This window comes from Gymnoscopelus microlampas, assembly GCF_963454915.1.
Source record: "Gymnoscopelus microlampas genome assembly, chromosome: 3".
Classification (NCBI taxonomy): Eukaryota; Metazoa; Chordata; class Actinopteri; order Myctophiformes; family Myctophidae; genus Gymnoscopelus; species Gymnoscopelus microlampas.
In genome coordinates, this window is record NC_139940.1 from 25,341,231 (window position 1) to 25,364,273 (window position 23,043).

Below are 23,043 nucleotides of genomic sequence, written 5' to 3' on the forward strand. Positions count from 1 at the left end.
GGAAGTGAGATATCCGGAGGGAGGGGTTTACCAGGCTAGGACTGAGTAACCTAAAGTAATGAAACTGTTTCTTAATTTTCACATAACCTTTATTTGATGTGGACTGTTTTGGATAGCAATGGTATATGTATGTTTTTTAAATGCAAGCATTTCTTTGTACTTTATGTGATCATGTGACAGAAACGTTTAGCTCTTTGCTGACAACTTTACCAGTACTCTCTGGAGTAAAATTATTGTATCTCAATGGGACCTTCCCGGCAAAATAAAGGATGAATAAATACCAATCCTTGTGGTTTTTTGTATTATCCTTTGGTTATTATTACAAGGCTTGATTTAGGAAATAACATGGTTAATCTGAAACATGGAATTGTTATACTAGAAAATGTCTAAGGTTTTTGTATGAAGCAGAAAAGGAGAAGGATTTCTATCAAGAGTGGTAATTCATTTACTTTAAACACTTATGAGACCCTCACAGAAAACATTAGATGATATAAACATTGATTGCCTGCATACTTGCTTACATAGTAGATATATTGTGTCTGTTACAAAAATCTGTACATATGTCATACATACAGATTTTGTAACACCATGTATTAATTTCGTAGACTAAAACTATGACGAAGAATGTTCGTCGACTACCTTTTTTCACTGACGAAAACTAGATAAAAACTAAGCTATAATGACTAAAACTAAGATTAAATGTATTGACAATTTCAACAAATTGTCAATACATTGTCAACAAATAAAAACTAGACTAAAATGTTAGGGAGGGACTAGTGGCGATGTAGAACTAAAAGACAAGTAATTTTATGTTTGGTTGCGCTTGGGTGTTGCGCTCTGAAAATAGCAGATCTACAAGATAAGATTGGCTATTTTCAGCATGCAACCAAGTGTAAAATCAGCCATTACTACGCCATCAAGGCCTGCCAAAATACATTCTTGTCAACAAAATTAACTGCAGATTTAGTCGACTAAAACGAAATAAAATAAAATAAAATTGTATTTATTATTATTATTTATTTAAATATTTATTATGACTTAACTAAATCAAAAGTTGCTGTCAAAATTAACACTGCACTGCATGCATAACATTGTCATTATGGTCAGGTTCATAAATGTGCTCGCAATCCAAAGAGAGGACCAGAGTAGGTAGAAACTAGCCTGGCTCCAGCCCTGGAATCGCTAGCCACGCCCATTAAAAAAATATGTTCAGGCGAAGTGAAACGAAATGAAAATTCAGGCTGAGTGTCAGGCTAGGTAGAAACATCAGGAACTACATATCCCACAAGTCCGTGCCTCCCAGCAGTAGGATACGTCACCTCCGATCTTGGCTTCCTGTCCAAGTGTAAACGGGGACATGACACAGTTGTTTGGAGATTTTTTGGGGAAAACAACATCCACCATACAAGTATCGACGTGATTATTAAGATCGAAAGGAGTAAAGAACCGTGTGTCGATCAGCCTTGTGGCCGCGATGGAGGCGGTCCCCCGAATGCCGATGATCTGGCTGGATCTGAAAGAGGCCGGGGAGTTCCAGTTCAGCCCGTCCGTCAGGCAGGTGAGCTGGGCAGGGTGGGGAAGGAAGGAGCAACAGGACTGACGTGATGGAAGACAAGGATTAAGGAGAACATGGTTACGATCTTGAGCTTGTAAACATCTATACCAGGGATCGTCAACGTTTTTCAGGCCCCCTAGCGGAGAGAGAGATGAAGGAGGGGGGACCCCCACTACATATTTAAAAAAAAATTGTGGTGCAGATTAAACTTTTTCATAGATAGCTGGATTCATGTTAATGTGTATCTTCAGATAGTTAACCTTAAAACCCTCAATATTTAGTCAACTTGACGGTCGGCTCTGTACTTGGTCTGCTCTTTTCCCCTCTCCGCCGACTCTCCGAAAATAGCAGATCTACAAGTTCCCAAAGCCTCGCAGAGCAAGGCATTGTGAGGTTGTAGATCTGCTATTTTAGGTTAATGTTACCCACCACACAAAGATGTCTGTAGAAACTCTGAGGAACCCCTAGGGGTCCCGGACCCCCTGTTGAAGACCCCTGATCTATACCAATATCTCAGGTGGTTAGAGATATCTGACAGCTCAAACGTCTCTGACCACCGCCTTTGTTAACATTAGCTTGTTATTTGAACTTGAAGTTGTAAATTAACACGTGGTTCTCAACCTGTGGGTTGGGACCCCCAGGGGGTCCCCACATGATTTTGGGGGGGTTCTCCAGATGACAGTGAAGTGACAACATCATTGAAAATCACATGACATCACTGACTGGTCCTGGTGTTGTCATTGTTAGTAGATGATCTACTAACAATGACAACACCAGGACCAGTCAGTGATGTCATGTCACTGTCAAATGCACCTGACCAGCGCAGGGTTGTTGTTAACAACCTCCTTGTAGGAATCACACTCACACCCTAGATGCGTTTATATGATGTCATTATCAATCAGTTTTATGAGCCCTCTTTCTCTTACATATTATAAGTAAAATACCTTTGCCCTCTTGGTTTTACCTCCTAGAGGTGGTTAACGGTAGTTGGGTAGATGAGGAAGGGTGATGAAATCCAGTATCATTTATCATGAGATATTGCAGCCGTGTATACATTTACTTAAGAGAAACAGAGTGAATTGTGATGTTTAACTCTGTGGTATGGTAGTCTAAAGAGCGGAATGCCTGGCCCGCGTTTGTGTAGCAGCTTAACATACATCTCCACAAGACATGAGACTAGGTTGTTAAAGTGGTCACAGAGCTATTCAACTGGAATGTCTATTATAGTGTATGTATCTGTGCAATGTGAAGTCCTTGAGTATGCTTATTTTGTCTGTGTGAGAAAAAGAGAGGGAGAGGGAATGACCACTGAGTGTCTTTCTGTCTTTGCCAGCAAGTCATGCTCCAGTAAGGAGCATGCTTATGACTGTTGCTGCTGAGTGACACAATCACCAGCTCAGCTCCTTGGGACATTCAAAGTCTTTGCAAAGCATGATGGGATAGTTCCAAGGCCTGCTGAAGGCCAAGATGTATAAACATATTCAACTCTGAAATGTTTTCCATTCACCTGTTGTTTCCTTCCATTTTCTCTCCTCACAGTTTATTCTAAAGAACTATGGGGAGAATCCAGACAACTACAATGAGCAGCTGAAAAAAATGGAAACGTTAAGACAGGTAGTTGTCATGAATCTATAATTCATAATAAATCAGTAGGTCAGCGTATTGACATAGGAGTATTACATCTGTTACAGACTGCTGTGGTGCTGCTGATCTTTGCAGTCCTTTCTCACTATTGTTACAATGTTGGTGATCGAGGTCTAGGAATTTAGTTAGTAATAATAATTGCATATTTCTGTGTTAGAGCATCTCATAACAATGTATCTTTAGTGTCCTAAGTGAATTGGCTCCTGCTATCTGCTACTTGCTAATGTCAGAGCATTGGCTTGATTAGGCTTTCTTAACCATCTGAACCCTTGCATCCCTATTAAAATAGCAGATCTACAAGCTGTGAGCTTGTAGACTGTCTATTTTTGGCAAAGAGATTTGGTGTAGATTAGATTGGGAAAAATGAGCCAATTATAGAACCCTGAAGGACCCTGGTCAATGGAGTATATAGCCTTGGGTGTTCAGTGGTTAACTGAACTCAAAATCAACTCACCCTTCCAAACAAGCCGTTGTCCTCTGATCCCTGTACAGTTTATTTAGCTCAGCTGCGTCTCTGATTTAAACCCAGTCTAGGCTGGATTGGAAACCAGGGAATATTCCCAAGTACTCTCTTCACTCTGTCCACTGAGAAGTTACAGATACATTGTCAGCATTAAAAAAAAAAATGTCAAGGGTAAGTCAACAAAAATATCTGTGATGGGAGATGTCAACCAGAACCCAATTAATGTACATGCATCTCACCCAGCACCTTTAACTACCAAACCAGATTTCGAAATACTGTAGGTGCTCAGTCTAGTTTGATAGTATGAGGGATTGATGCATTAGATGCGGTTTGTTGATAAATGTTTTTGCCACTGCTTTTTCCATCTGTATTATGCAAGTCAATGATTATACACCTTAATCACTCCCATATATGTGTAATTCAAATTATTTGGTGGTTAAAGTATATTAGATGTTAATTGGTCACAGGATAGTATTATTTTTCATCTGATGTTTTAAGGGATGACGTGGGAAATTTTGAACCAAAATCCTATTGTTCAGCATGAAAATCGGCACTGGAGTTTTTCTAGTGCATTTACAGTGAGTTCAGGAGACAGAATGCATTGGGGAAGTGTTTACATCCAGGGTAAAAATCTGCTCAATGTATTCTTAAGTCAGCCAGCCAATATGACGGTGGGTGTAACTAAAGAGACTGTACCGTACAGTATATAGACAGTGAATCTGCCTATGTTTGCTTGCCAGTGATCACACCAAAAAATAGTAATCTTTATCTATGTAATTTTTGCATTGTTTACTGTAATGTTTATGTAGTTGTACTTGTATTCTTGTTTTGCTCTTTTATCTGTTCTGGTTCTGGTTCCAGCTGTAGCTTTAGTACCCATTTGCAGTGCTATAAATGTGGTGTTGATTTTCTTGTTGGACTGGTGCACAGCTGCTGAATGGGTACAATGAAACACTGTGTTTGTAACTGTGTGTCTCTGCCAGAGTGCGGTGAATGTGACCAGGGATTTTGAGGGATGCAGCACGCTGAGGAAGTACTTTGGACAACTGCATTACCTCCAGAGCCGCGTGCCTCTGGGACCAGGCCAGGAGGCTGCTGTGCCCATTTCATGGTAAGGATGTACGCACGTACAGAAACACATATACACTGTAAATGTCCTCAGTGTTAATTTAACTCTGAGAGTGTACAGATGTTATTATATACGGTATATTGTAACAGATTGTTAGTTACAAAACCCCCATTTCTCAGGAGAGGACAATGGGTAATATAATAATCCATGTCGAGTTTTATTTTCTCGACCCAACTATGCTTAAGGAATCTAGCATGCATGTGTTATTTTGAAAATAAATTATGCTCTTCATTTGTGTTGCACGAAATATACCGGCGTACTCAAGATCATATCTAGGTTATAACATATCATGTGATATTAGTGCTCACAGAATTTGCATCCGCATCCACATGTGCTACACATACATACTGTACAAACTCTGTCTGATGGTCTGTTATTATCTTTGTCATTGTGTTTGCCCAGGACAGAGATTTTCTCTGGAAAGACAGTCACCCATGATGACATCAGCTATGAACAAGCCTGTATCCTGTACAACCTAGGTGAGTTAAGACATGATTTTGAAATGTAGTTGGTCAGTTGTTAAGTTGTTACTGTTGTGTGGGAGACGGGAGTCCTGCAGAGGCTAAATCATTTTTAAAAACTGTGCATTAAATAAATAATCTATTTGTATGGTGTTGTATTTGTATAGTGGACCACAGTGGACTTGTACACATACATCAGTACTCTGGCATTTTTTTCACTTGAACATACGTATGTGATCTTTGTTCAGTAAACAGTCATCCCACGAAGTATAAACTAGTCTCAACTGAGATTTTTGTATTGCCCCTTATTTGTTAGGTGCCCTGCATTCCATGTTGGGAGCCATGGATAATAGGGTGTCTGAGGAGGTAAGAACACTCCTCGTCTCTTTAGCATCTTGAAGATGAATGTCTGTGTGTGCGGACTGTGCGCACACACAATATATACATTATTGATTTTTCTCTCTGCAGGGGATGAAGGTTTCCTGCACACATTTCCAGTGCTCGGCTGGGGCTTTCTCCTACCTAAGAGACCACTTCAGCCACAACTTCAGTGTCGACATGAGTCACCAGATCCTTAACCTCAACATCAATCTCATGCTGGTAAACAACACATGCGTGCATGCACGTACACAAATATTGGTTTACCATATGTGGGCTTTTCACACTGGAAGTGACACTTCGCCTGCATACCCTCTCGGATCCGCGTGGTCGCACTGCGCTCCTCATGTGAATAGACCTGATTCTATATGCATCTAGTGGAAAAAAGAGTAGTACCAACGTGACATTTTCACGGGAACACGCCCACTTGTAGCTATGCCTGACAGATTGCACGCACTAACATTACCTACCTGCCCCCTCGCCTCTCATTCATCCAGTATACTCACTCATCTTTCTCTCTGTTTCCATGTCTCTCCCTCGTACGCACGCACGCACGCACGCACGCACGCACGCACGCACGCACGCACGCACAAGTCTCTCATCACTGTGTGTCTCTTCCCCAGGGTCAGGCCCAGGAGTGTCTCTTAGAGAAGTCCATGTTGGACAACAGGAAAAGCTTCCTGGTGGCACGCATCAGTGCTCAGGTAAACCTTTCTTTCTTTCTTTTTTTTATCATCTTGTATTTAAAAACTTTACCTTCACTATCCATAATACCAGGATGGATCCTACATTCATCAGAAAATATGTATTTGAAAAAAATAAAAATATATTTATATTTCTGTATAACTCTTCATTGTCTTTTTATTATAAAAGTTCTAGTTAAAGTGTAAGATTTTAAGATGAAGAGTTATACATTGCTATTGTCTGTATTAGAGACATGATCTGGTCCCTCCTTGCCTTTTAATAAAATGTATTTTTGTTAAGAAATGAAAGTGGTACATGTTCAATTACACTGGTCCCTGTGTCTAAAACACTCTTCAGACGATAGTCATAGTGGTGGCACTGTGGGTTCTGATGTGTGCAGGTGGTGGATTACTATAAGGAGGCCTGCAGGGCTCTGGAGAACTCTGAAACCGCCTCTATGCTGGGAAAGATCCAGAAGGATTGGAAGAAATTGGTCCAGATGAAGATCTATTATTTTGCTTCTATTGCCCATGTGAGTCACGTGGCATATACCTAGAAGTTGGCCTTTGAATTTTTAGTCACCCACTCTCATGATTTCTCTCACTATGTACACTGCTGCCCTTTGGGTGTTTACACTTTCACAGTTAAACAGTCAGCATTTTTCTTCCCATAGCTCCACATGGGGAAACAAGCTGAGGAACAGCAGAAGTATGGAGAGCGGGTATGACCAAGTGTATTCATTAATTTGTTCATTCTTTCATACACACTGTGCCGATCTACATCCAACTGCTCACTCTTTGGATTTGCTCTGTCCCACAGCTGGCCTACCTGCAAAGCTCTTTGGACAAACTCAGTGAAGCTATCAAACTAGCTAAGGTAAAGTTAGGAGTTACCTATAGTCCTCATCCAGTAAAGTATGCGTAGTGTCAATTAGATGTTCTGTTATGACCTGACCTCTCTTCTCTCCTGGTTTTCATAATCAGGGTCAGCCTGACAGTGTGCAAGAGGCCTTGAGATTCTCCATGGATGTTATTGGGGGAAAGTAAGCAATCTGGTCTTGCTGTTCTCACGTAACTGCGATGATAATGTGACGTGGCCATTGCCTTCTATTAAATATGCTCCCTTGTTTTCTTCTTTCTTGAATCCACAGGTTCAATTCAGCTAAGAAAGACAATGACTTCATCTATCACGAGACGGTTCCTACTTTGGAGACACTGGCCTCGGTTAAAGGTAAATGTGACTATAATATAAGGATATAAGCTCTGACTGTCATCGAGCAACTGTTCTGACTTGATCATCGAGCAACTGTTCTGACTTGTTCAAATAGGGCAGATTTTGCATATCAAAGGATACATGCACAGCCTCTAACTGTAACCAGACCTGCATTATAAAGTTAGCAAATCATGTTGATGGCATATCTGATGGGTAATTCAAATATCTTGAATTACCATTTTTGCTAAGCGGCAAACCACATGGGCTTTGTCTAATTTGGTTGTCTAATAGGAAGTGAGGGGAGGCGTGACATCTGCTTAATTTTCTGTGCATTTTCAGCACTAGCGATGTACAGACTGTTAAATGGAAGCATTTGAAAATTGTGTGAGCCAACAACTCTGTCTTGAGAGACTAGGACCATCCAGATGAGTTGGATGGTTTTTATGAGTAAATCATATGTTGAATTGACCTCTGAGTCTGAGGTTTTGGCACTTGTTTGCACAAACTCAATGTGCTACCGTCTGTCATGTAATATATCTGTCACTCTGTTAGGCAACAACTTTGAAAATCTAACTATTCTATGGCATGTCCATTTAGGTGCCCCCCTGGTGAAGGCCCTTCCTGTCAACCCTACTGATCCCAGTGTCACAGGACCTGACCTGTTTGCCAAGCTAGTGCCCATGGCAGCCCACGAGGCCTCCTCTCTTTATAGGTATGTGCCAGTGATGGATGCCAAGTTTATGTGTCTGTTGTAGCCATTAGAGAAGTGGCTTTTGACCAGAATACTGTTGGTTCAACCCCCTGGAATTGCATAAACAATCTGGTTGGTGGATGTGAATGAGTAGCTACCATTAACATTATATTGTGGATGAGTTTTAATCCTGTTAACCTGGGTAAATTAAGATTAAAGCCATGGTCCTGATGATGATGATGGCTACATGTCTGTTTTCAGTGAGGAGAAGGCGAAGCTGCTACGTGACATCATGGCCAAGATAGACGGCAAGAATGAGACTCTAGAGTAAGTACATTCAGAGTGTATAGATGCTGCACATTTGAGTTTGACAGTTACAATCATTGTGTGACACATATCAAAAGTCGCTAGAAGTCGCTAGAAACTCATTTTCCGCTTAGATCACTCTTAAAGAAATGACCTAGGCATTTATTTTTATTTAATTATTTTTCAAACTGATACTGCTTTATTGTTTCTAAAACAATGAAAGTGTTCGTTTCTGCATGCCAAATATTTGATTTAGTAAAGATACCCATAGCGTTGAGCAAACAATAGCAATGTTTGTTTGTTTTGTTATTTATGCGGTATCTAAGTGGTAATTTCTCCTCCGGCAGGCAATTTATGGACTCACTGGGCCTGGAGCCAGAGTCGGTGGACAACCTGGACATGTACAGCCACATACCTACTGTTCTGATGGAGAAGTGTGCTGCCCTCAGTGTCCGGCCAGATACCGCCAAAAGTCTGATCCAGTCCATGCAAGGTCAGTGGCAGGAAGATCACTGATAAACATGCTCACACACGCTTGATGTTCTCGGAGTCATGTCAAAGATGAATTTCTGTCACATGTGATGGACAGAGTCAATAAAGTCTAAAGTTTCTGAGCATTAACTAAATAACCATTTGTCCTCGACAGTCCTCTCGGGCGTCTTCACCGACGTGGAAGCCTCCTTGAAGGAGATCCAGGACGTGCTGGAGGAAGATGAGGCTGGCGTGCGAGCCCTCCAGGACGCCTCGGTGACAGAGGTGCACCCGCCAGCACAGGCCCAAGCTCTGGCTGAGATCCGCAGGGACTTGGAGAAGTACATGGAGGCTCACGAGAAGGCCAGCTTCACCAATACGGAGCTCCATCGTGCCATGAACCTTCACATCAGCAACCTGCGTCTGCTTGGAGGACCACTGGATAGCCTGAGAGATGCCCTCCCCAGGCCACAACTCACTGAAGGTGTGGGTTTGTTAACGTTTGAATGCTGTTTGTGGGAGTTATAGGCTTTGTTAGGGGGTATGTACGTTTGACATTGAAAGCATACTTTCATTGCTGAGGGGGGATATCACCACCATACATCAAGTCTTCAACGGGCACATACATTTAGCTGTTTCTTCAGCCTAACAGCAATGCTAATTCTGTATTTCCGTCGTAACCCTTACACCCAAGTGTGGGGTCCAGTGACCCTCAGGCTTCTTGAGGGGGTTCCAAATAGAGCCCTTACAGGCTTACGGGTCCATTTGGTTCCTTTTTGTGTACTCTCAGAGTTACGGGCATTCTTGAAATTAAAACGGTTGAGAACCACTGCTGTATTGGATTCTGTTGCTGTACAAGTTTGTAAATTCAGTGTGTGTGTGTGCTCCTGTCTGCTTGCAGAGGAGGTAGCAGGACTCCAGAGCATGAAGCGAATCCTGGGGAAGGTGCAGGAGATGAGAGATCAGAGGGGTTCACTGGAGAAACAGCTCCGTGATCTCATCCAGCAGGATGACATCACTTCTGCACTGGTCACCACCGAACGAGCTGACATGAAGGTATAATGCTGAAAGAATGCCTGAAACATTCAAAATATGCGTCAGGCATTTTCTGTTGTCTACGATGTCCAAGGCGTGAATCAAAATTGGAATAAAAACATTTAGTGTACGTTTGTTATTTGAAGCAAAACTCTTTCTTTATATGTAAACTCTTATTCAAGTTTGGCCAACTATACAGTTGTATGTTTGTTTTTGTATTTGGTTAAATTTTTCTTGTGCTAGGGACCATGTGTCCTTAAAAAGTTTGGATTGATTGATTAATTGATTGAAATATAACACATGATATTCTAGAGAATTTCTACCAGGAGTAAAGATAAAAAGGATATATTATCCCTAGGGTGCAAACTTCCATCCTAACATAATCTTACACACTCAGACCTTTTCATTCTTTGATGTTCAATACACTCCAGCAGTTATCAATCATCACATGCTATATTTCAAATTGTCTGCCTAATTTCTACCCACTTCTTCTCTTATGTCAGCCACTATTTCAGTGGCTGATATAACGAGTTTCTCGAAGTGACTTCTATTTTTAGTGGAATAATCTTTTAAATGTGCACATTGTTATGCAAAAGACTTACATGGTGTTTGAAATGGTCTTTTCTCAGCGTGTGTTTGAGGAGCAGCTGAAGAAGTATGAGCAGGTGAAGGTGTACATCGAACAGAACATGGCGGCCCAGGAGAACATCCTGAAGGCCCTGACCGAGGCTAATGTCCAGTACGCTTCCGTCCGCAAAGGTCTGTGTCAGACGGAGCAGCAGTGGAACACCACCGTCCAGAATCTGGTGGCTTCCTATGAAGCCTACGAAGACCTGATGAAGAAGTCGCAGGAAGGGAAGGAGTTCTATGAAGACCTAGAGGCCAAGGCCTCGCGCCTGTTGGAGAAAGCCAAAACGCTCTTTCAAACCAGGACGGAGGAACGGAAGGCCATCCTGGACAGGTGAGGAAGAGGAGAAGGTAAATCTGGATAGAAATATTCTTATTGTGTGGTTGTAGTGTAGGCCAAGCCATCTAGAACATCTGATATGTGCATGGTGTCATGAAATGGAAACACCTTTGGCCATCAGACACAGAAATCTCTAAAGTGAAACTTTAGAGTTTGGTCGTTGTTGAAAACTCTATGCATGTAAAAAAAAAAAAAATCAGCAAACCCGACTTCTTCTGAAGAACTTTTGTTGTTATTGGTGAAGTATAGCATTTATTAAGAACGCTATTTCCATTTGGCCAAATGAGGCGTGGTCTGTCACCACATGCACACAAAGCAGCCAGCCTTTATAGTGCAGCATTGTCTGCACTGCACACATAGTAACTTTCTACCGATATCTGACAGGATGGCCATGTCCTTACAAGACTCTGTCAACATCTGTTTGTTTGTTTCCCCTGCTCAGGGATGCACAAAAAAAGCCTCCGCCACGGCCCACCGCAGCCAAGCCCTCCCTGCAGTCCAAGGGCTCGGACGCTGACTCGGCCTGCTCCAGTCTGGACGACCCAGAGCTGGCACAGCTCAGCGCAGCCATCCTGGCACTGGGGGGAGACCTTCCTGAGGAGCTCCGCAGCCTCCCCCCTGACCTCCCTTCCCTCTCCGCCGCCGGTGCTCGTCTACCTGGCCCGGAGGCCTACCTACCCCCTGGTGCCAACCTGGGCACCAGCACATCTCTTCCCTGGCCTGGTGCACCAGGGGCCGGTGTCCATGGCCATCGGTTTCCTGTCAATTTGCCTCCGCCAGAGCTCCTGGCACGTATCGCTCAGTTTCCTACTTCTGGGCCCCTCCCACATGCACCCATCCCTCAGATGCCCCACCAGATGCCCCCTCAGGGGCCTCCCCAAATACCATCCCAGGCACCAGTTTCGGGATATGAGGCACCTCCTTCTCAAGCCTCCCAACCCGGAACCGTGGCCCCTGCTCCTGTCCGACCCTCCACCACTACAGTAGATAGCATCCAGGCCCCTATCCCCAGCTACGCTCCAACCCCTCGTCATCCTGGGCCACCCGCAGCCTCCACAGGCTACGCCGTACCACCACCGATGGCAGCCTACCCCCAATTCATGCCACAGCCAGGGGTGCCCATGCAAGGCCCTGGCCAAGTTCCTCCACCCCAACTGCAGCAACAGTACCCCCATCCCACAGGACAACAGCACCCACAGGGATACCATGCCGCACCGAGGGCTATGCATGCTCCTCGTCCCCCTGTCCAGGCCCAACAGGGATACCCACCCTGTTACATGCCTCCACAACAGAGACCAGGTATGCCTCCCCAGTATCAGCAAACATTCCCTGGTCAACCTCAGCCACATCCTCAACATGGTTACCAGCCACAGACTCAAATACCCCAAGGCTATCAGCCACCACAGGGCTACCTCCCTCAGCAGCATCCCCACATGATGCCGGGCTCCATGCCAAGGCCACCTCAGGGCCAGGTGCCTCCCCACAGTGTCCACCCTCAAATGCCCCCCGCTTCTCAGGTTATGCCACCTGTATCTCAACCGTACATGCACCATCCGAGTCAACAGTTGCCTCCTGGGCATCCTCACCAACACATGTTGCCGCAACAGCAGCAAATGCCAGTGCACCCTAATGCCCAGCAAATGCCCCTGCACCCACATCAGCAGATGCAAATGCCATCTGGTCCCAGACAGCCAATGACGCCCACAAGTCAGGCGTTGCCCCCAGTCTCACAGAATTACATGCCCCCATCCAGTCAGTCTGTGCCCCCTGTCATGCATCCACAAATGCCTCCTATTGGCCCTGGACCTCAGGGACACATGCACAGGGGTGCCATGTCACAAATGCCCCCCAACTCCATGCCACAACAACATCACCCCCACCCTGGACAACCCCCCTTACCACACATGCCCCAGCAGCCCATGCAAATGCCTTGTCAACCCCAGGCTCAGCTTCCGCACTCGGCAGCAATGTGCTACCCAGGGGGGGCTCCTATGATTCCTCAACAGCCACTAGCCCCTCAGCTTGTGGCCCCACCACAACCTCAGGCTCCCCTTCCCATGACCCATCCACAGCAGCCCCCAGCCTCCACCATGTACCCTGCTGCCCCAGGGGCTAGCGGTCCTCCAGGTGCACCCCAGCAACCCACCGCCATGGGTGCACACGGTCCACAGGTCCCTTCTGCACAGCACATGATCCAGCCCTCACCTGGAGGTCCCCCAGTTGCCCAACCACCTAACAATATCCCTCCCTCACCCTCCCCTTCTCCCTCTCCTGCCCCCGCCTCCTTGGGGCTGACCTCTCAGCAGAGACCCTCTCCAGCTCCCACCCCAGGAGGTGCAAATCCACCTCCCCTTGCCTCTCCCTCTGCTTCCTCTCCTTCCACCTCCCTATTCCTGCGCCAGAACTCCAGTACAGATGACCTCCTCTCTTCTAGTCCCGAGAGCCAGCCCGGCGGTGCCAAGGCCCCAACCGACGTCCTCCAGCCCATCAAAGCCGACCCTCAGGATGGGGAGCGTCGCAAGAAGAGTGCTCAGGGTGTCTTATTGATCCAGGGTGACCCCTACCAAGGCCCCGAGCGTGTTGCCCGCCTCCACGATGAACTAGAACGTTACCAGGCCCGGGTAGAATCCCTGGAGCACCCCTCTGAAAATGAGGGAGGCCTGTCGGTGCTTGATGCCCGTTGGAAGGAGCTCCAGGACCAGCAGGAGAAAGACGCCCGGCAGCTGTCCATCGCCATCGCCCGCTGCTACACCATGAAAAACCGTCACCAAGATATCATGCCCTATGACATCAACCGTGTGGTGCTGCACTCGGGCAAAGATGACTACATCAACGCCAGCTATGTGGAGGAGTTGTCGCCTTATTGCCCTCGACTCATCGCTACACAGGCTCCTCTCACTGGCACAGCAGCAGACTTCTGGCTGATGGTGTACGAACAGAAGGTGTCACTGGTGGTCATGCTGGTGTCAGAACAGGAACTGGAGAAGGTATAATTAAAGGATTTCTACGTAAAAGGAGAGTTGATTGTCCCTGAAGCTTAGTATGTTTCCTTCTCATTCTGGCAGTAGTAAAATTGTCTGTCATCTACTCAAAATGTTAATAACAGTAAGAGAAAAGTATTTATTTTAGCGAATGACAAATCAAGAATCATTTTATTTTACTTTTCAAGGCTTTGTGAGCTGGGAAATTAATTTCTTTCCTGTATTTCTCTCCTTCCAGGGAAAGGTTCCACGCTACTTCCCGACAGAGCGCGGCCAGCAGCTCTCTCAAGGACCGATCACACTCACCCTGACTACACAGAAGACCGCGCCCACCCACGTGGAGCGCATGATCAGCCTCCAGTATCGTGACCAGAGCCTGAAACGCACTGTCATCCACCTCCAGTTTACCTCCTGGCCTGAGCTGTGAGTCAAACCAACAGTATTATTACTGTATGTCTGTGGGTGCTTGCCTTCCTACAAAACCTGAGTGTACATGTCTTTTAGCTATAGGGGGGCATCTTTCAGATGACCCTGCACTTTCTGATGAGCTACGTCATTTTTCTTTACTCCATCCATGACCAGGGGTCTGCCTGACAGTAAAAGCAACCTGCTGCGGTTCATTCAGGAGGTCCATGGTCACTACCTCCACCAGAGGCCCTTGCACAACCCTGTTGTGGTTCACTGCAGGTCAGTGGCTCAAATATTATCTTGTGAATCTGTCTTAGATAAGTAGCCCTACATTGTTGACATTATTCTTATGATAATCTAATCAACATTAGCTTTTCTATTGCTGTTTCTAGTTTGGAAAAAAAAGGTGTAATGTCAACTAAGTATGGCCTTTTTAAATAACAGAATGTCGAGTAATAATATCATATTATTTAAAAAGTATGTTAATGTATTTCTTTTGTCTGTCTCAGCTCGGGTGTGGGACGAACCGGGGCCTTCTGTTTGCTGTATGCAGCCTTGCAGGAGCTGGAGGCTGGGAATGGAATACCAGACCTGCCTCTACTGGTAAAGAAGATGAGACAGCAAAGGAAGAACATGCTGCAAGAAAAGGTCAAGCACACACATACATAATCATAATGTTACTTTATACCATGTTTGTGTGTGTTTGGGGTTAAAAACCTTCTAGAAAGGGGAAGTACATCCCCCAGCCATGATGCATAAGTACAGGATAGTATGTCACAGGGACTTACCCCCAATCTAATCATTGATGCTGAGTGCCAAGCATTTTCCCATTTTAATAGTCTTTGGTCTGACTCGGCCGGGGGATTGACCCCCGACCTCTCAGTCTCAGGCCAGACACTCTAACCACAAGGTCGCTGAGCTGGTTAAACCCATAGGCAACCAAAATGAAGAACAGACAAAGTCTGCACACTGTACCCATTTGCAGACTTCTAAGGCAGAAGTGATGTTTCAAGCAGATGTGCTCTTCGGAGTCTGGAAAATAAAACAAAAACTGCAAAAGGGAACTATAGTGTTTAGACTTATTTTGGTTACCTATGGGTCCAGCATCCTACTAGAATTTTTGGGGGATGTGAACAATCATTGTGCAATCCATTATATAATCTTTGTGATTTAATTGGCTGTTTATGTTGACATGCTCCTGTGTGTTTCTGTGTCTAGCTCCACCTAAAGTTCTGCTACGAGACCGTTCTGAAGCATGCAGAGCAGGTCCTCCAGCGCCACGGTATCACTACCACCCCCTGCTGCAAGACCGCCCCCTCTGCAGCCACAAAGGTTAGATTGCATTTAACTGAATGCATGTATTGTCTTACTACCAGTTACATTCCATTTTCACTGGATACATCACGTCTTTGGAAGGAAACAAGATCCAGTCTGTATATGATTACACGTTCATTTATCATTTTAGTCATAAGATGTTTTGTTTTGCCTGTATTCATTTGTTGTGGACCAATCTGGGAACCCATTCGGTAAAAGAAAAAGGGGGGTAAAAGTAATTTGTTTTGTTTTTGCTGCTGTGAATCTGTCTCGAAAGATTAGTTGTGTATTAACCTTTTTGAGTAACTGACACTGTCCTTTTTTGGTTTCTACTTTCACCTGCTCCTGGCTGTGGTATGGTCTAAATGTATTTGTCTATTTTGTGCATGCCTGGTTCTCATAAAGGATATCTACAAGGTCTGGTAGGATGAGGTACATTTATAATAAGCAGTAGTGCTCTCCACCGTAGTGTCATTTAGAGGCCAATTTGCGGTGCACTTCATATTTGCTGGATTTCCAAATTAAAGTATCAGATGTTCAGTGCTCAGCATCTCTGACACCAATGACTACAGTCATACAGTATATCAATTCATTTCTTACTTTGGTAGTCCTGACTTTTCTTCTTTAACGTTTCCCTTCCAGCCTTACTCCAGACAGGAGTCACAGCAGGACATTGTTCTCGGAGGCGACATGCCCATCAGCTCCATCCAAGCCACCATTGCTAAGCTTAGCATCCGGCCCCCTAGTGCCACAGATCTTGCCATGGACGGCGCTCCTTGTGGCCTGGAGGAACAGGCCTTCCCCACCATACCTGACCTGTCCATGATAGGAGACGTCCAGCCAGCCCAGGACCTCTCGTCGCCCACAGAACCCCAGCTCCCCCCCTCCTCCTCCAGCCCACCACTTTCCTCTCCCTTGAGTTCCCCAGTGAAAGTTCACTCCCCACCACCCAATGGCATGGATGAGGCCTCCCCGCCATCGCCCCCTGCAACCAACCACCACCATATCCCAGAGGCATTGTCCAGTGTCAACGCACCTCCTCCCTCCTCCGCCTCAGTTCCTTCTTCCCTGGAGCTGCTGGCCTCCCTCACACCCGAGGCCTTCTCTATGGAGGGAGGGGGCAGGGGGAGGCGGGTGACAAAGCATAGCTTCCTACATCCAGCTGAAGGCCAGGGCCTACAGGGTCCCCAGGAGGACGGAGGAGACGACCCCCTCAGCACCCTGGACGCCCTCTGGAGCCTCAACAAGAGCTGAGACACACCCACAGTTAGCCAACATTTCTCATTTCTTTCCTCTCTCACTTTATTGCCCAGCATAAAACCAGCCCTTAGCTATCAGCGCTAGGCCATTAGCACGAATCCGGGCAGAATGGAAAAGTTGGCCACAAAAAGTCCAGTGAGGATGAATACTGAGACTTGCCTGGTGGCGGAGGTTAAGGGTTGGAGCTGCGTGTATTTCTGCTGCTTATGGGGCACACTCCTTGACATTTACGTTCATCCTCCCTCCCTTCCTTCTTCCATCATTAGTGGCCTGAGCGTCTGGGACCAAATCACTGTGTACCCGTTCTGTCAATCTGTCTCTTCTTGCTGCTTTCTCTCTGTCTGGGTGGATGGCGCCATTATGCACTCCTACCCCAGGTCTGGCCACTACAGCATCACAATCCCAGCATGCACTACTCCCATCTCCTCTGCCCTCTCACAGCTAGTCATGTCAGCGATGGCTGCACCTGAGCATGGTGCTAGTTTGAGCTGTCCTGAGGATTTTTAATGACTGGAAGACATGATTGCACTAAGGTGATGCAAAGCGCCAGCGGTGGGAGGAGTTTGAAGACTTGGGCAGAGCTATGAGAGGAACACGCCCCCTCCCCTCTTCATTACGTATGGCCTAGTCATTCTGCATTACATGGACTAGTTATTGCTATGGTAACAGAGCAGAATACAAATCAGCACGTCTTAACATGTCGATTTTTCCCCCCCTTGTAACACTGTAAATATAAATAAAATTAGACTATTGTAACTGTCTTTCTTGGTCGCTGTTTTTCCGACTTCCACTCAGGTGTACGCATTATTAAACATCACAGATCTATAATAAACCAAGTAGACAGAGTCCAAGGTATCAAAGCGTCTTTATTTGGAAATTAGTATAAAGTTTTGCTCCTCTCCTCTCTAAAAAATAGTACAGAAAATTAGTGACCTCCAGCACAGTCTGCCTACATTGTAGCTAACTGATAAAGGAGGGGGTGAGTGGAAGGGGGAGACATAGCAGGTCTGCAAATTAAAAAATTATGTCACTTGTGGAACCTCTGCCCTCTGGTGGAACATAAGGGATATGTAGGAGCTACATATCAAATCCTTCCCCAACCCTGCATTCACGGAGGAACAGAAAGTCTTGTTTTAATCTCTTTGTGGCACAGCTCTGGGGCCTCACGCATAAATGAGATGTAATCACTTTTTTCTACCCAGATTCATTTCCTTCAAACTAGAATGGACTTAATGTCAACACGCCCATGAATTGCATAGTAAAAGGTTTGTCTAAGTTTACCCACAACAATAGACTTTAAATGTTAATGGACAGCATGGTGTAAACAGCCTGCCCTGCACAGTCATCTACTATGCATTATAATTGCAAATAATACATTTCACACACTGTTATGCCTGATTTTTTTTTCAATGTCACACATTGAAAATGTCTAGCTATCTACAAGCTTACAATGTGTCGTGCTATCACTGCTGTGTATAACTATTAACTAAGTATAGTATAACTCTGGCTTTTGGGTTGGCATACACTATATAAATGTACACTATACCTGGGTGCAAATTGTCACTGCCATTTCTTAAATGTAAATATGCTTCCTTACATCCTTTATCATGATTTGTTACTACTGTATTTGCCTTAGTTTTCAGGCTTTTGTAATATAGTTTTCAATAAAGTTTAAAACATTCCCAAAATAAAGTTAAACTGGAACTGATGTATTTATTTATTTCAGAGACGGCAATAGGGATTAGCTTAATTTAATGTTAATAAATTGTGGACCTAGCCATATTGACAGTGAGCCAACATGCACAATAGCAGCCCCCTTACTGTTTTAACTGAATGGATACAGTATTATTGGCAACACTTGTGAAGACAGTAACATGACAACTGATGTCAATATGGCTGCCATGCAAATTAGAATATGAAATCTGCATTATTAGGCTTCACACATGTTGACAGACCTGTTACGCCAGTAGGGGGTGCTGCAGCTGAGTTGTTTGTGATTTATCACAACCTTGAAATTTAGGCAGCTAAAATGCATATGGTACCCTTACATTTAATATGCCTTGCCTCTTTGTGCTTTAAGAGTGATTAAGTAAGATAACACATTACTTAGTACAGAAAGTACTTTGTAACTTTTAATTTCTATATTTAGAAATGAATTTCTCAAACTTTTTCAACCACAATACATTTAAGGAGTTACTGGAGTGGGATTTGAGTTGTTTATTTGTGCATAATCTTCAGTTGATTGGGATAAAAATGTCTTACTGACATATTGATAAGCAGGTTTATATACTTCACACTATTTTTAGGGCATACAACATTCCTAATTCTACCTAGATTTTAATACGATACCCCTGAGCATGACAATAGTTGGACCACAAAGTTTAAAACAAATGTTTCTGTTCCTGTGTGTGCAGTCTATATTGATATAGTCTAGACTAGAGATTCAGCGGGACAAATGACAGCAAAACAGACGTAAACCTGGGTTTGAAATTGGGCATTAATGTTGGGGTCAAAGATTTGTCACAGATGTTCAGAATGACATGATATGACATGTAATCTTGCATTTAACATGGTGAAGTGATACAGTATATTATAGAATTCCTTATTAGAGGCCAAGATTCAATATAGAATCACCAACTATTCCCACGGCAACACTCCCTCCACAAAGAAATCAAATTCACATTCCCAGAAAATAAGTCAGAAATCTAGTAAATAAAATAAAAAAACACTACATTCCTCCTCCATTTCTAGAGCTTTCTTTAGGTATTTAAAAAAAGAAGAGAGAATAAATTAGAACTGTTAAAATGCCAGGGGGTTTACAGCCTTGTCCATACATGTTTGTCATTTTATTCAGGGTGCATCCTCTCATACACTAGCATTCAAATACACCCCCCACCCCCCCCCCAAAAAAAGGGAAAATGATCAAATATTTCTTAGAGGACATTTTAAAACCTTTTTTTATAATGGAATGACATGGATGCAACAGAAGAATCACAGCTGTACACCCGTTTCCGTTTGACATGTCTGCAGTGTGCGTGTTTAGCTGCCACAAGCCTGTATTTCACATGCCTCCTACCTACCTATCCATCTGTACCTGTCTATTTCCTTTTGTGGCCAAGTAGTGCATTAATTAGTGTTCTGACAAAGTTAAAGGCTACAGCAGGGCTGTATACAGTATATATACACACACGCACACACACACACCCCACACCCAGCGTGCTATTATACGCTGTGTGTATGCATGTATATATACATATATATATATATATATATACACACACACACACATACATACACACACGTACATACATACTGTACATGGTACAGTATGTACAATATTTTCTTTTTTTTGTGGTGAGTTGAATGAACCCAACAAAATACATTCACTGTTTATGTATTAAATGAGTAAATCTTGTACCCACAATGGTGCATTCTGTCAATGGGTGTGTAGAAGAAAGGTTGATGGTGCAAAGCTGAGGTACTGGCTACACTCAAGAGAAGATGGCAACATTCTGTCCACTAACCACCACGACTGGTGCGTCCACCAGTAGCCATCTTTGTAGCCAATGAGAGCCAAAGTGGCTAGAGCATTCAGTAGGATGTAATTTCCCACATTGGTGGAGAGTACAAAACATTACAATCCCATTACTACACCCAGCGAAAAGTGCACAAGTCATTCTGGAGATGTCCTCAATATTCTATAAGCCAAACTGCAATGGTTTCTTCTGAGGAACATTTCTGTCTGTCAGTTTTTCCTCCAAACAGTAATTGTGTTCCATGCTTAGTTCCTCGTTTGAGAATAGAAGGGGAACCAATCTGGTGGTTGTTATTACAGGATGTGGCAAATGTCTCCAGTGACTACAAGTGTCTCAAATGGGTAGAGGGTGATGTAATGATTTTGTTGCTTCTTAGGGCCAGTGACCTACTAATCGGTATACTCATGAAATACTGTAAAAAATTAAGTATGGACTATGGAGATCGAAAGACAAACCGAAAGACAAACCAAATAACATCGAACTCTGAGATCAACTACATTTGTGTAAGGATACAAAATTTACTGAGATATCAAAATGTTTTTTATGACCATCATATACATAAACAAATGTCGTTTGAGCAAGGTAGGGTATCCAGTGATGTAAAAATCTCTTGGGCACAGTTGAAAAGAACAATAATGTAGCCAATGTAAACTTAAAGAAGCACTTCGCCCATTTTCAAACTTATCTTCATATAGTCTACAGTAACTGATCCTCGCTAATGCTCAGGAACCTGCTTGCCATTGACATAAAAAAAAAAGGTTCTACAGCTAGTTTTAGCTGTAGTTTCCACTAGCTGACGTAAATGGTAGGCAGGTTTCTGAACTGTCCCCAGCCCACCTCTGAGACGCAGAGTGAGTAGACAGAAACGGTGCTATCTTATACAGTAGAATCAATGAGAACCAAAGGGGTGAAGTGCTCCTTTAACGAGTGCCTGTGTACAGCAATGTAAAAATTCAAGCAGGAATGAAATTCTGAAAATGGATATAGCCTGACAAAGGCCTTGTCCTCACTTGTGGCATCAGTAACCCCCAAAGAGCCAAGGACAGGGAGAAAGAGGGGAAGTTCTTCCCTACAAGCCCAACTCTCATACAAAAACACCTCAAAGTTCAATGTCACAAATATTAATTCCATGTCATAACTAACCATCTTCTCTCTTTTAATATAATATTACCTTTATGACACCTTCTCCACATCATTCTCATGTAAGAACTGGGATTAGAAATTAATAAATTGTTATTCAAAAATGTATCGCTAATAAATAATAGATTTAAACATATAAAAACAGCCTCCTCTGGAGGTTTATTTTGTTACAGTAATCATATCCAGTTCATCCACCATCACGCACACATGCAAACACTCACATTTCATTCAGTCTCTGTCATTGATTTTTGTTCTCAGCAGTATTTCACTGTCAACAGACCTAGGGATATTCCTAGATGCATCCACTCTGACCAAAACACACTCAAAAGCACACACACACACACACACACACACACACACACACACACACACACACACACACGTACGTAACCGCTTAGCTTAGCCGGGCCATAGACCCCTACCTAAAGCCTGCCATGGCTGTGCTATGCTGACAAGCTAACCAGGCAGCAGGGAATAATAATAAAAAGGAGTTAAATCCTCCTTTCCAGGTGGGTGGGTCATCATCAAGCCCAACCCATATCAGCAGCATAGAGGGCGGAGCCACAACATTAAAAATAAAAAAAATAAATGAACAAAAGAAGCACAAACTGGTAGTCATTGGACGTCATCCTCTTGGGGCATATGTACCATCCAGCTCTCCTGAACAAATAACCCTTCATGTGAATGTGAAGGGTCATTTTCAGGTATCTGAGATCCCGCTATTCCACAGCAGATTTATCACTCTCCTCTTCTCTGTATGTCATTACATCCAGGCTTGCACATTTTAAATCGCTATAGAAAAAGATCCTTGTACGCCCACTGAAGAAAAAGGCCTAACAGTTGAGACAAGCCGAACAATGAGTCATTTTTTTTCTTTTTTTTATCGTCTAACTGTGGAGTAGCAGGGTGCTGGAAATGGAACAGATTGGAGACAAACATTTTGTCAACGCACATCGTTGTTCACGACTGTCAGTGCTTACATCGTCAACGTGCCACTTGTCTGACATCGCTCAGACCGTTACCGTTCTCCTCAGTCCAGTTTCTCCAGCACAGAGGGTACGTAGACCAGGCTGAGCTCGCTGCCGAAGTCGCAGACAATGGCTGCATTGTCGAGCACCACGAGCTGCCGGACGCCCTGGCCGTCACTGCTTTGGCCCAGGTATACCGTCTGTATGAGGTCTCCATAGTTCAGGTCCCAGAAGGAGACGCAGCCCTGGCCCCCCGTCACCAGGAGACTCTCTGAGATCACACCCAGGCTGGCTCCACAGCCCACCTCCTATCAGAGGGAGAAGGAGAAGTGAAGATGGAAAGCAGCATTTCTCTTCTGATGCCGCTGCTGCTGCGACAGTACAATTACAAGTAGTTCAAATCTGTATTGTGGTTACACATTTGAATACAGCTGATAATT

General features: G+C 44.1%; 2 protein-coding genes across 3 annotated transcripts in view; one reads left to right on the forward strand and one right to left on the reverse strand.

The window, feature by feature from the left end:
- Window positions 1-1,319: 1,319 nt before the first annotated feature.
- ptpn23a (protein tyrosine phosphatase, non-receptor type 23, a) lies at window positions 1,320-18,232 on the forward strand. Its single transcript, XM_084052806.1, has 24 exons — window positions 1,320-1,558; window positions 3,095-3,169; window positions 4,646-4,773; window positions 5,194-5,270; window positions 5,569-5,618; window positions 5,721-5,852; window positions 6,254-6,334; window positions 6,715-6,846; window positions 6,988-7,035; window positions 7,134-7,190; window positions 7,298-7,356; window positions 7,465-7,544; window positions 8,124-8,238; window positions 8,479-8,544; window positions 8,871-9,016; window positions 9,170-9,478; window positions 9,896-10,050; window positions 10,659-10,990; window positions 11,439-13,983; window positions 14,216-14,400; window positions 14,560-14,664; window positions 14,895-15,033; window positions 15,604-15,717; window positions 16,342-18,232. The coding sequence occupies exons 1-24, from the start codon at window positions 1,475-1,477 to the stop codon at window positions 16,951-16,953; spliced, it is 5,826 nt and encodes a 1,941-aa protein (XP_083908932.1). The 5' UTR covers window positions 1,320-1,474; the 3' UTR covers window positions 16,954-18,232.
- A 4,182-nt stretch (window positions 18,233-22,414) lies between these two features.
- scap (SREBF chaperone) overlaps window positions 22,415-23,043 on the reverse strand; it is a 39,129-nt gene continuing 38,500 nt past the window's right edge. For both annotated transcript variants that reach the window (XM_084052807.1, XM_084052808.1), the window contains exon 23: window positions 22,415-22,911. In XM_084052807.1, coding sequence (XP_083908933.1) covers window positions 22,666-22,911 — 246 coding nt within the window. In that variant the 3' untranslated portion in view covers window positions 22,415-22,665. The remainder of the gene's footprint in view (window positions 22,912-23,043) is intronic.

Excerpts from the sequence above, each read along its gene's own strand:
- ptpn23a (XM_084052806.1), top strand. The coding sequence starts at position 1,475 with ATGGAGGCGGTCCCCCGAATGCCGATGATCTGGCTGGATCTGAAAGAG. Across the intron at positions 8,239-8,478 it reads GAGGCCTCCTCTCTTTATAG|TGAGGAGAAGGCGAAGCTGC; the intron begins GTATGTGCCAGT and ends GTCTGTTTTCAG. Across the intron at positions 14,401-14,559 it reads TTTACCTCCTGGCCTGAGCT|GGGTCTGCCTGACAGTAAAA; the intron begins GTGAGTCAAACC and ends ATCCATGACCAG.